This window comes from Sinocyclocheilus grahami, unplaced genomic scaffold, assembly GCF_001515645.1.
Source record: "Sinocyclocheilus grahami isolate Dianchi unplaced genomic scaffold, SAMN03320097.WGS_v1.1 scaffold1345.1, whole genome shotgun sequence".
NCBI classification, from domain to species: Eukaryota; Metazoa; Chordata; class Actinopteri; order Cypriniformes; family Cyprinidae; genus Sinocyclocheilus; species Sinocyclocheilus grahami.
This window is the reverse complement of record NW_015506524.1, coordinates 33,668-46,527: the sequence shown is the minus strand read 5'-3', so window position 1 is coordinate 46,527 and position 12,860 is coordinate 33,668. Positions and strand designations below refer to the sequence as shown.

Here is a 12,860-nt window from a genome sequence, read left to right as displayed (position 1 = left end):
TTTATATATATATATATATATATATTTCTACACTTTTATAACAGCTCAGCTTTAATTAAGTTTGTACTTTTTTCTTGTTTTTAAATAGTATTAGAGGTAAATTTTCAGTAAAACTTGGTTACGGTGAAGTCATTGAGTTTATGAATAATTACCTTTAATGAACTTTTCTATCGTATTTAACTGAAACCCCTGTTTTCAGACTTGTGTAGATCTTAATTCAGTGGCGTTAGGAGTGAAATGAATGCGCAGGAAGCTGCTGTTAATTGCGGTAGATTTATCTCGGGAGCTTCATTCAGATGCCCAGCGGATCCATGAATAACGGATGATATCAGTCCCTCATTAACCAGCTTTAATCAGAGTGTCTGCTCATTTGGTGATTAAAGTCATTAGGTTTGAACCTGGCATGAGTGGAGAGAGACTGGAAATGGAGGTGATGATGATGGTGATGTTGAGCGTGAGCTGCTGTGTCTCTCTGTGTTGCTGTAGTTTTGGGGAAGGTCCGCAGTGCCGTCGGCAGCGCTCAGCTCTTGATGTCTCAGAAGTTCCAGCAGTTTCTGGGTCTCTGTGAGCAGAACCTGGTGAGTGTCTCTATAACACCCACTTCACTCACAGGGTCACATACAGTCAGTGCTGATTTCATGTCCACACCGTATTTTACCCCAAAATCAAGGGGCAGTGCCACTCAATTACTGTAACGCCTCCAAATGTTTTGCTTTTGAGTTTTTGTTTTTAATTAACAATAACATTTTAAGAGTTTCTGATTGTTTTAATGTAGTGTATATATTTTTTTGTAATTAAAACAATACAGTTGTTAATTTTTATCTATCTATCTATCTATCTATCTATCTATCTATCTATCTATCTATTCAATTCAAAATTGCTTTATTGGCATGACTGTAAATGATACAATATTGCCAAAGCTTAGTACATATGTACAAAAAGATTTTTTTTTAAATATATATATATATAATAACAACAATATTAATAAGTAAATGAACATCACAGTAATATAATGGAATATTATAACATCTTAGAAGTATTAAACTGTAACCAATTATAACATGTGAACATTTGATACCACATCTATCTCTCTATCGCTCTCTCTCTCTCTCTCTCTCTATATCTCTATCTCTCTCTCTATATCTCTATCTCTCTCTCTCTATATATCTCTATCTCTCTCTCTCTCTCTATATCTCTCTCTCTCTCTCTATATATATATCTCTCTCTCTCTCTATCTCTCTCTCTCTCTCTATATATATATATATATATATATATATATCTATATCTCTCTCTCTATCTCTCTATCTCTATCTCTATCTCTATCTCTATCTCTCGCTCTCTCGCTCTCTCGCTCTCTCTCTCTCTCTCTCAATTTAAGAGTGCTTTATTGGCATGACAAAAATTAGACCTTTGTATTTCCAAATTAGTTACAGCTGGACTGCTTACAAATAGTACACATGTATTATCAGAAAGAAAAAGAATAATAATATATAAAAAGTATTATGTAGTGCAAAATGAATGAGTGTTTTCTCTTCTGTGGTGACAGGCAGACACATATTGAGCAGCAAACACACAGCAGTTCTTCTGTTCTCCTAACAGATACGCCACTGTCTCCTGGTCTGAGAGAGGTTGAAATGTCTGATGGATCTGCTGTATTTTATCGTAGAACACTGTCCGTATATCTGTGTATTTGGGGCATTCTGTTAGGAAGTCTCTCCGGTGGCAGCCATGTTTTTCTGTGTCTGCCCGTCTCTATCATCATTGTGTGTGTGTGTGTGTGTGCGCGCATCGGGGCAGACCTCCGCTGTGCGCGATGCAGAGAGTGCGACCATAACGTAGAGACCTAAATGACATGCCGTCGTCCAAATAAGATAAATAACATAAGGCTATTTAGTTTGTTTAATAAAAGAACAAGGTATAGACCTGTTCTATTGGAAAGGTAACTTTAAATGACTTCTGTTGTGATATGGCGCTATATAGAGAAAATATAATTCAATAAAATTAACTTGACCTAAAATAATGGCAGGGGTTAACACTGAAAAGTATATCATTTATCTTTTTTTATTGTTTATTTTTAATTTATTCCTAAATTGTGAATAAAGAATTATCATTATTTCATCTTTATTTATTTAATTAGTAATTATATGTTTTAAGATGAATGAAAATTGTCTGTGTATGTATACATATGTTTATTAAATGTTAATAAAAAGTACATGTTTTAAGGTTTATTATTATTATTAATGTATTTATTTTTATTGCATTAGTTAAACTAAAATCCTGTTGGATAAAATCTAGTCCCACCATATATTACTTTTATTATTAATTTTCTTTCACTTAGAAATGCATGGCTTTGCAGGAGTGCTGATCATCAGCCAGAAACTCTGTGTATGAGGCTGAGTGGATCCCACTGTCTGCATCACAGACACATCACTGCTTCATTGTGCTGGATTCTCCTGTTTTGTCCTGTATTATTCTTGTTAGCTGTTTCTGGTCGGAAATAAGATCATATTACAAATATGTATTGGTTATTTTGCCCCCAAAAACGGATCCAGTGGACCTGAAGTGGACCGACTTTGATTCTCTTCCTGTTGTTGTTTTTAAGCATTTGGCAGATTCTTTAACCCACTGCGACTCATTGAAGCTGTACAGTTGATGTCAGTCTGATGACTGATGTGTGTGTTTTCGGTCAGGATGCGAGTGCTCAGCCGCGGCCCACAGCGCAGGATCTGGCCGGGTTCTGGGATCTGCTGCAGCTCTCCATCGAGGACATCAGCATGAAGTTTGACGAGCTCCACCTCCTCAGGTCCAACGACTGGAAGATGTCTGAGACCCAGGACAAAAAGGTCCAACTGACAAAGCTTTCGAGCATCCTAACATTTCCCTTTGCCTTTGCTTGTAAAACCAGAGAAATATTCTGGTTTGTGGATATACTTCAGCTTTTAGATCTAGAACTTTGTATCACCACATGAAGCCGCCCATCTATAATAACGTCATGAGGTGAAAATGTAGTGTCAGTTATTTGCCCAAAAAAAATTAGGCAGTATATAATGTATTTTTTGTATGGTGTTTGTAGTAAATGGTACACTAGCACAATATATTTAAATGTTAAAAAAATTAAATGGTAATATAATATTTATTCTATGCATACTTTATATGTATTTTATTATTTTCTAAATTACTTAATATTTAATATTTATTTTACAAGTGTATTTTATTTGTATTGTTTTTTTCATAGTTAACTATAAGCTAATAATTTAAAAAAAAAAAAGTAATATTAGTGATGAAATATATTATATTATATATATATATATATATATATATAGAAATATAAATTTTTCTAATCTAATCATTATTTTTTTGGGTTAAAAATTAATATTAATTCAATGCTATTTTAATATTATAAGATGTCTTTTGTGTATATATATATATATATATATATATATATATATATACTTGTATAACTTATTAAGAGTTTAATTATTGAATGAATGTCCTCAGGAGGAGAAGATGTCCGCTCCATCCCACACACCAAAGAAGACGGTAAAGGTCAAAACCTCGGGTGGGAAGGAGAAAAGCAGCGACTCGGTGGCTGACAAGCAGCGTCAGGAGGCCAGGAAGCGACTGATGGCGGCCAAGCGAGCGGTTTCCGAACGACAGAACTCCGCCACCGAGAGCGCCGAAAGCATCGAGATCTACGTCCCCGAGGCTCAGACGCGACTCTAACAAAGCCCAAAATAACAAACTCCTCACGAGCAGACACTGTCTAGCGCTCGCGGACACACGCACCGTACGCAGCGCACCGGGGTCGGAAACCACAAGCAAAAAATACGAAATAGAAAGATCAAAAAACTGAATTGGAACGCTAGCGTGTCACCGCTGCCAGAGAAGAACCTCCCCTCGACGTTAATTTCTATGGTTACCCTTATAAATGTTATAAAAGTGAATTATCTCATGGAAATATATCAAGACTTTGTCTGTAAATTGTGCTAATATCTCTGATGGAAAGACCTTCGTTGAGATCTCAGACCCTTTACACGCTTCACACGTCACATGACCCACGGACGCCCCTCCCACAGCATGCACTCAGGATCCCGCACGTGTGCACTTGTCTTTCATCAGCGCAGTCTTCCTGCTCTCACAGACACCTTTTGAGTTCCTTTTCCCACCAGTTTTTGGCGCACGGCTGCGTGACTTTACGGCTCGAATGGAAATCTGCAGAAATGTTTGGACGGTACAGCGGATACTGAAGTGGTAGAATAGCACAGCGGATTTTAGCACTCCACTAGTTCTGTTTGATTCACTCCAGTAAAACCGAACACAGAAACCCATCCAGCTTGGTTTATTTTCACGTAAAGGCGCACGGAGCACGACCCATCTGTCAGTTTCTGGTTATTTAATAGGGTTAAAACATGACCACTCCACTTTGTTTTTATGATGAATGTTTTAAAAACTCAATGACAAGGTCCAGATTTTTACTTGGGCCAACAGTCTGTTTTGTAATATTATTATTATTATGATTTTTAATGCTTTTAGTTGTGTTTTTGTTGTCCAGTCATTCCATTTGTTTCCAGCACACGTACGAACCGTGTGTCTGTGTGTGACCAATCAGAGCCCGTCATTTGTGATCGAAGATGTTTTTTTTTTTTGGTTAGATATTAAAAACTACCTTTACCCAGAACTTGCTGATTTGGAAAAGTTGTTTCAGATTTTCACACGTCGGGCCCAGAAGTGTCAGTACTTCCACAAATGCTTTGCTGCTAGTTATCTGTGCATATTAAACTAGCTTAGAAAGATCTGAACACGCTTCACCATCACTGCCGGTCTCTTCATGTGCCAATTACACTGAAGCCAAAGGAGGAAAATGACGTTTAAATGACGAAGGAAATGGAGATTTGATGCCACTTTTATTAACGGTTCATTCATTTTTCAGAGTTTGTATTCCATTGTAAGCATTAAAGGAATATAGTTCATCCAAAAAGGAAAATTTGCTAGAAATGTCCTCGCCCTCAGTCCATCCAAGATGTAGATGGGTTTGTTTCTTCATCAGATTTTAAGAAATGTAGCATTTCATCACTTGCTCACCAATGGATGTGAATGGGTGCCGTCAGAATGTGAGTCCAAACAGCTGATTAAAAACATCACAATAATCCACACACCACTCCAGTCCATCAGTTAATGTCTTGAGAAACCAAAAGCTGTGTGTTTGTAAGAAACAAAACCATTGTTCACGTTTTAACTTGATATTGTTGCTTCTGGCTAAAATACGATTCCTCTATCCATTATATTGCTTTCTAAAAATCTGTGCTGGTGAAACACTCATTTTCATCTTGGTTGGCCTGAGGGGTGAGTACATTTTCTTCTAATGGTCATTTTTGAGTGAACAACTCCTTCAAGTGCATGAGATCTGAAGGAATCTCCCTCTGTATCAGACCTCGAGGTTTCCTGCTGGCTCACACCAGTGTTTCAGAAGCTGGATTTTCACGGTTTGTGTGGTGCATTAGTTCAAACTTGCTTTAGTTTGGATTCAACATGTAGACGATGAGTCTCTGAACACGAGTGACATTCCTCACCTCTTCCATTTGCTCATATAATGATTTATTATTGCAGAGTTATTCATCCTGGACTCGACTGCTTTTGCGGTTTAATGTTTTTGTGGAAACCATTATGCATCGCATTTAAAAGTTTGGATTAAATAAGATTTTTTTTTGGATCAAAAGTGAAAGTAAAGACATTTATGTTTTGAAATATTTATATTTTAAATAAATGCTGTTTCTCATGAGAGAATCCTGAAAACAAAATGTTTAATTTTTCCACAAAAATATAAAGCGGCATAACTGTTTTCAACACTAATAATATATATTTTTTCTTGAGCAGCAAATCAGCATATTAGAATGTGATCATTTTAAAAAATACTCTGCCTTTCAATTTTTGTTCTGCAGAAGAAAATTATTTTATAGACATTTTCACATGCACTGATTTTCATCAATCCAAATGAATCCAATGCAACTTTACATTCTGAAAGTAATGTTTATATGTTCCCTAAACTTTTTTTTTTTTAATATATATAGTTTTGAACAAAATTTCAGTGCATGTTCTCCAGAAAATAACCGTGAGCATAAGTGGCGTTTTTCCCTTGATCACATATTTAAAATTATCCTGGAATGTTTTTTTAGCAAGAATGTTCCAACTATTAATTCTCCTCCACTGATCAGTTTGTAAGACGTTAATAAAGCACTGCGCATGTGCGCAATGTGTTCTGCATCTGATTGAGAAAGTAGTGTTGAAATCAACATGGCTAATCATTTTCTGGGTAACGCTTTACTTGAAGGGGTGTGCATAAGACTGACACTCAGTTATGTCATTTTTAATGCAAAGATGCCATAGTTTGACCTAACCCTAACCCATAAAGACATCTCAAACAATGTCATCTTTGCATTAAAAATGACATAACTGAGCGAATGACACTTAATGACAGTTGTCATAAACATGCATAAAACCTCCTTCATATGCATGACGTGTGTCATGTCAGTCTTATGCACACCCCTTCAAGTAAAGTGTAACCATTTTCTGTTTATATTAGATCTATACTGCTTTTAGCACTCAGATCAAAATTTCTTGCAATCTCTGAAAATTGGTCTGTTCATCCCTGCTGAAAAAAAACAAAACAATAGAAACTATCACAGAACTTCTAATTGTTTCCACTACAAACATTACAAACCATCCACATTTAACCATAACACCATTACCTAATGGCTTCCAGCAGCAGGGTTGCCAGGTCTGTAGTTTTCCTGCAGAATTGGGCTACTTGTAAACTGTTGCCACACGTAAAAATGTTTCTCTCTGGTTTAAAAATGTACATACTGCATAAATTGTAATTAGCTGAAATTTGTATTAAAATATTTTACATTCTACCAATGATAAACCTGTGCTAAATTATGTGTTTTGTGGGAAGGGCTTTTGAGCTCCTTTATGGAAACAGACGGTTACTAGTGGCGTTCAAGTTGAAATTGTGTGTAATATGTAGTTTAGATATGGGAGTGACGTGTTGAGTTTTGATAGTTGTTTTTAGGCTCTTTTTGATTGACCTTTGGTCTGGTTTTGTTACACAGACCTGGCAACCCTGTACAGAAATCCAGGACCGGTTTCCATAAAAACCAACACAGTTTCCATTATAACCATTACAAACTCTGAGGGTTTCTGTTGTTTTCTTCAGCAGTGTGGAAGTGGATGAAACCGAAAGCCTTGCACAATCAAGTTACAAACCGTGCCACTCTTATGTTCAAGTCTGGGTGGCAAAAACCCAATTAGTAATTAATTTCTCATTCAAAATTCAATTGATCTTGGGAAAAAAAAAATTAATAATTTCCAAAGAACTGAAGTATTTTCTGCTCTGATTTTAAGGTAAATTCTGCATGGATTTAAAAATGATAATATTTGTTAAGCGGAGTTGAACAATTTAAATTCAATTAGTGTATTGATTTCAACATGCCATTTTATTACAGAGATATACATTTGATCAATTTCTGGCCCAATCACAGCTCAGAAAGCTCAGATTCATCAAACATTTCACACAATTGACTTGAGCAATAAAGTAGCATCTTATATTACCGTTTGTTAGATGAAAAGTGGTTTTCTCAATCGTCCGGTCCAGGCGTGTGAACGTTCACAGTTTGTTCATGTTCATCTTTGACGTGTTTTTCCATTCTCATGTTACCTGACCTGCTTTTCCATCAGGCTCTGGTACTCCGCACAAATCTCTGAACTCTGCATGTCATAGCACTATCAGAGTCTTAAAGCCTTTGTGTTCCTGTGGAAGGATTGATTATTTGAATATCAATGAACTCAAACCCATCAGATCTTAATAGGGCTACACTGGACTCAACACACTTGTGGACTTTCAACGGACATCTCGCCTGCCTTTGCATACTTTAATTTCTTTTCTTTCCATTGGTTTTTTACAGGTGATGCTTCAGATTTTATTGAAGGACATTGTTGAACTTATATATGTGCACCATTGTGTCAGATGCTAACGGACACGAATCAAATGTATTTCTTAATGCTAACTTTGGAGAGAAATAGCTCACAGCTCAACGGCGAGGGCCGATATGGAAACTTTCATACATGTCATTATGTGTTTGTCCAAGGCATCAGGTTGTTTCTTGCACTCTTGTTTGTGTGTTCATAGTGAATTACCAAGTGTTAAATCAACCGCTTTAGTTGATTTAAACGGCACTTTCATAGTTGTGATAGTGTGAAAATACTAAAATGCTGAATTTAATATAGATAAAATTAATGAACTTTTTAAAAAACATTTAAGTTAGTGTAGCTCAAATTTCTTTGATGTACCCACAGTCTATGGATTTACCCCAATAGGGGTTATGCGCAACAGACTTCCGTATTCTGTTAATCGGGTCTCGTCGCTTCCGGTTCAAGCGTTTTGCATATGCTTCGCTAAATATGAAGCAGTTTTACTCAAGATGCCTTCAAAGTAGATACCAGTGATAATCATAACCAATGACCATCACATATGCGGACTGATATCTAGATATCTTTTCACATTTAGATATAAAAATTGAACAAAACGTCAACAATAAAAACAGCTAGCTAGTTTAACTGATTATCTTAAAAGTCCATAGATATCGCTATTATTTAATACGGCTGTTAACACGTTCTCCGACAAGCGGAAGCGATGAGACCTGTTTTCCGGGTTTGGTCAGGTGATGTTCGACATATACCCTATTCAAAATGTGACACACAGGAAGTGACGTCATTTGGACAAGGTGGCGGGAAGAGACGTAAATAATTTCGTTCAATTATAGTATTTTTACACAAATTCAATTAGTCGGCTAATCTTCAACATGTTCGGGATTAAACGTTCATTTTGGATTTATGTATTTTTAGAGTTTACAACAGAAAAGTGCTGTTTTTATAAGAGAACTCGCGGACAAATTTGCGACAGGTAGGATTCAGTTTATGGTAATTCTCATTGGTTTTTGTGGTATCCATTAAACGGCGACTAACGTCAAGACCGTGATGTGATTGGTTATCGAGGATCACGTGATCCAATTTGACCATTAAGCAGTGTTGCCAAGTCCGCGGTTTTCCCGTGAAATTGGGCTACTTTAATACTGTCGCGCGGGTTGAAGCGACCCCCATAACATGATATTTAAAGTGACCAAGTATGGTGACCCACACTCGGAATTAGTGCTCTGCATTTATCCCATCCAAAGTGCACACACACAGCAGTGAACACACACACACCGTGAACACACACCCGGAGCAGTGGGCAGCCATTTATGCTGCGGCGAGCAGTTGGGGGTTCGGTGGGCGCCTCAGTCGTGGTATTGAAGGTGGAAGAGAGTGCTGTACATTCACTCCCCCACCTACAATCCCTGCCGGAACGAGACTCGAACCCACAACCTTTGGGTTACGAGTCCGACTCTCTAACCATTAGGCCACGACTTCCCGACTAGCCCCTGTACTGCAAATTTTATCAGGGAAACCCTACCAAAAATGTGTATTTTACCCCCCGGAACGCGATTGGGCTAGGTTTGAGTAGCAATCTGGCGGGTTTTGTTGTGAAAACCTGGCAACCCTGCCGTTAGCCAACATTACAAGTTTATTGCAGTGTTGCCAACTTAGCAATTTTGTTGCTAAATTTAGCAACTTTTCAGACTACCCTAGCAACTTTTTCTTCCAAAAGCACCTGGCAACAAATTTAGCTATTTTTAAATTTTACTTGGCTACTTTTAGCAACTTTTGATAAGTGACTCGAACAATAAAAAGGCGCACATTTTCCATCTAAATTTCACAAAAAGAGGAAACCAAAGATGCCTAGAAGTACACACATCACATGAATTAATTTATTCCTATTTGCAATTGTTCAATTTGATAATAACAATAATAATTTAATAATTGTTCATTTATGATACACCTTGTTAGTAGCTTGTACATGCGATTGTTGATCAGTTAGTACACTGTAAGAAAAATATCTAGAAAAATGGCAAAGGTACTAATAATTTTCCAGGACATTATCAGTTGTAACCCGAAAACACAAAATACAATGCGTAATTTAAAATGCAGGTAAAAACCATAGACTGTATAAAAACATGGACGTAGTGTCCGTGACGTCACCCGTAGGTTCCTGAATAGGTTTTTTTTTTTAATTTTTTGGTGTAATTTTTTTATTTTTTATTTTATTTTGCATTTCAAGCATCATACCATGACAAAATAGGCTAACATAACCACAACTGTAAGTCCTCACAGACTGAGACATTCATATTAATCATACTATAACAGAGAAATAAACCATCATACAAGACATTAATCCAAATAAAAAAAAAATTAAAATATATTCATGCAACCATAAACAATGTAGGGGATTAAACAAAATCCCACTTATTAAACAACTCAAATAATTTCTTGGCTTTATCACTTCTCATAATTTTCAGGACCTCTGTATACATGGCAAGCTCCTTTTTAAAGACATTAAATTGGGGTGCTGTTTTCAGAACTTTACATTTGTGAATAAAGTATTTTATATGAGTAAACAATTTACTACAAAGTCTACACTTTTGTCCTCCAAAAGAACTCCAAATTTCAACATGTCCCAAGTAATAGATGGAAAAATAGATATTCTTTGTTTAATCCAATTACATACTTCAGTCCAAAACGAATTAACCAGATAACGATGGAAAAATAAGTTCAACAGTCTCTACATCATTATTACAAAATTGACAAATATTACAATCCACATTCAATCTTAATCTCAGAGATTCCTTAGCAGGGTAAACATCGTACAAAATGTTAAAGTGCACTTCTTTATATTTTGGTGGAAGAGGAAATAACTAATATTTGTATCTAAATTCATAAACTGGTTTCTTATTTAGATCTTGAAAAATATAGTTCCTTCTTATTGGACCAGGATAGCTTTCCTGCACAAGACGATTTCTTATAAACTTATTAGTACACTTCTCATCTACAATATTTATTTTGCCTAATTTAAGATCCAAAATCTTGGGAATGATAGTGGAGTATGTTAAAATCCCCTTTAGCATATTAAGGAATGGTAAAGGAATACTTTTAGTAACTTTGAAATAAACTTTTTCCTCACACTTAAAATGAAATTTAGTGCAGAAATCATTCTAACTAAAAGAGCAGCCGTTCTTATCCATAATGTGCAGCACTGACCAAATACCTCTTTGCCACCAGTCCTCCAGAAATAAAGATTTTCTTTCAAATAAAATACAACGATTATTCCATAAGGAAACATTATGAGGACTGAAGTTATGTTTAAACAGCATTTTCCAATACAAGGGGACTTGTTTATGAAAATCCGACAGTTTCAGTGGAATTTTAGATATCTCAAAGTCGCATTGTAAAAAAAACTTTATACCTTTTTAAACAAACTGGATGGAATTGCAAACCAGTATGAATGCTCATTTCTAATAAAAGACTGAAGCCATTTAAGTTCAAGTACTCCATTCATAATATCAAAATCTATTGCCTTTAACCCACCATCCTCATATTCTCTTATTATATCATTTTTCCCTATATAGTGATACTTTTTCCTCCAAATGAAATCAAAATTAAGTTTATTAATTGCTTTTATCTTTCTGGAAGAAATTGGCAATGAAAAACCTGGGAAAATTAATCTAGAAAGACTTTCAATTTTCGATAGCAATATTCTCCCGAATCGCTCTGTAACCAAGAGTTCATAATTGATCTACATTTTTCAATTTTTTTGTCAATATTTAACATTTCAATTCTCTCTACATCTTTTGAAATCCTGATACCTAAATATTTCACCTCCTTCTTGATTGAAACAACCTGAAGAGGTTTTTGAAGCTCAAAGTGGGCGGAGCCGGCCGTCGCCATCTTGGTAGCGCGTCACTCCCGGATAATCGAAAATGGGCAAAGAGGCGGGAGCTGGTTACTGAAACCACGCCCACCTAGCTCGACGGTGGCGACAATCCACCTGTCACTCAAGTGGCCACGCCCTTAATTATGCAGAACTTTAAGGCTTAATATAAAATTAGCTATATAGACCAAAACCACTTTTTGAACCAGGCTGTAAACATGTTTTTTTCTGCTGTAAAGTTGGGCATTTTAACATGGGGAGTCTATGGGACTGACTCTCTTTTGCAGCCAGCCTCTAGCGGCCAGTTGATGAATTACAGTTTTAGTCACTTCCGTTTCGGTTTCATGAGAAAGAGCGAGAGGTTGCCGCTTGGTAAAAACCTGTGATTTATTTTCTTAGAGTGTAGCATACTGACTACTAATACACTGCTTAAAACTATAATTGTTCAGAATGTGTAGTTTTACTAGTTTACTAGCTAATAAAAAAACTTGTGATCGTTCAAAAATTAAATCGTTCAAAAGTGTTCAATGTTGTATATAAAAATTGTTATTTATATTTGAACATTATATTATGCATCTATATTATTTTACGAACAAATCTAAATGAACATATAAAATATATTTTTGCTGAGATCTGATGTAGCGACACAATTTTGCGTCGTGATTACGTAATGACGTCATCGCGCAAATGACTTCACAACGTCATTTAGCAACTTTTAGGAGAGGGTGCTCGCTGCAGAGCCAAATGGGAGGAGCTGGAGCTCTAGCTCCCCCTCCCTGGATGTAATGGGTGGAGCTAGACACCCAACCACTCCCTAACCCTACCCCTTACCCTATCGCTAAACATAACTCCACCCATTAGTTCACACAGAGGGGGAGCTGGAGGTCATTTGGGTCTGCAGAGAGCAGTACTTGACTTCTAGCAGCAAATCGAACTTCCTTTAGCAACTTCCCCTGAAAATTAGTTGGCAACACTGGTTTATTGCTATAAACAGCTATAA

General features: G+C 36.3%; 1 protein-coding gene across 1 annotated transcript in view; it reads left to right on the top strand.

The window, feature by feature from the left end:
* Positions 1-5,024, top strand: part of LOC107569431 (disks large-associated protein 4-like) — a 196,021-nt gene extending 190,997 nt beyond the window's left edge. Inside the window, exons 13-15 of the mRNA XM_016255532.1 lie at positions 487-578; positions 2,691-2,843; positions 3,499-5,024. Of these exons, the coding sequence (XP_016111018.1) occupies positions 487-578; positions 2,691-2,843; positions 3,499-3,723 (470 nt within the window). The 3' untranslated portion in view covers positions 3,724-5,024. The remainder of the gene's footprint in view (positions 1-486; positions 579-2,690; positions 2,844-3,498) is intronic.
* Positions 5,025-12,860: the final 7,836 nt, after the last annotated feature.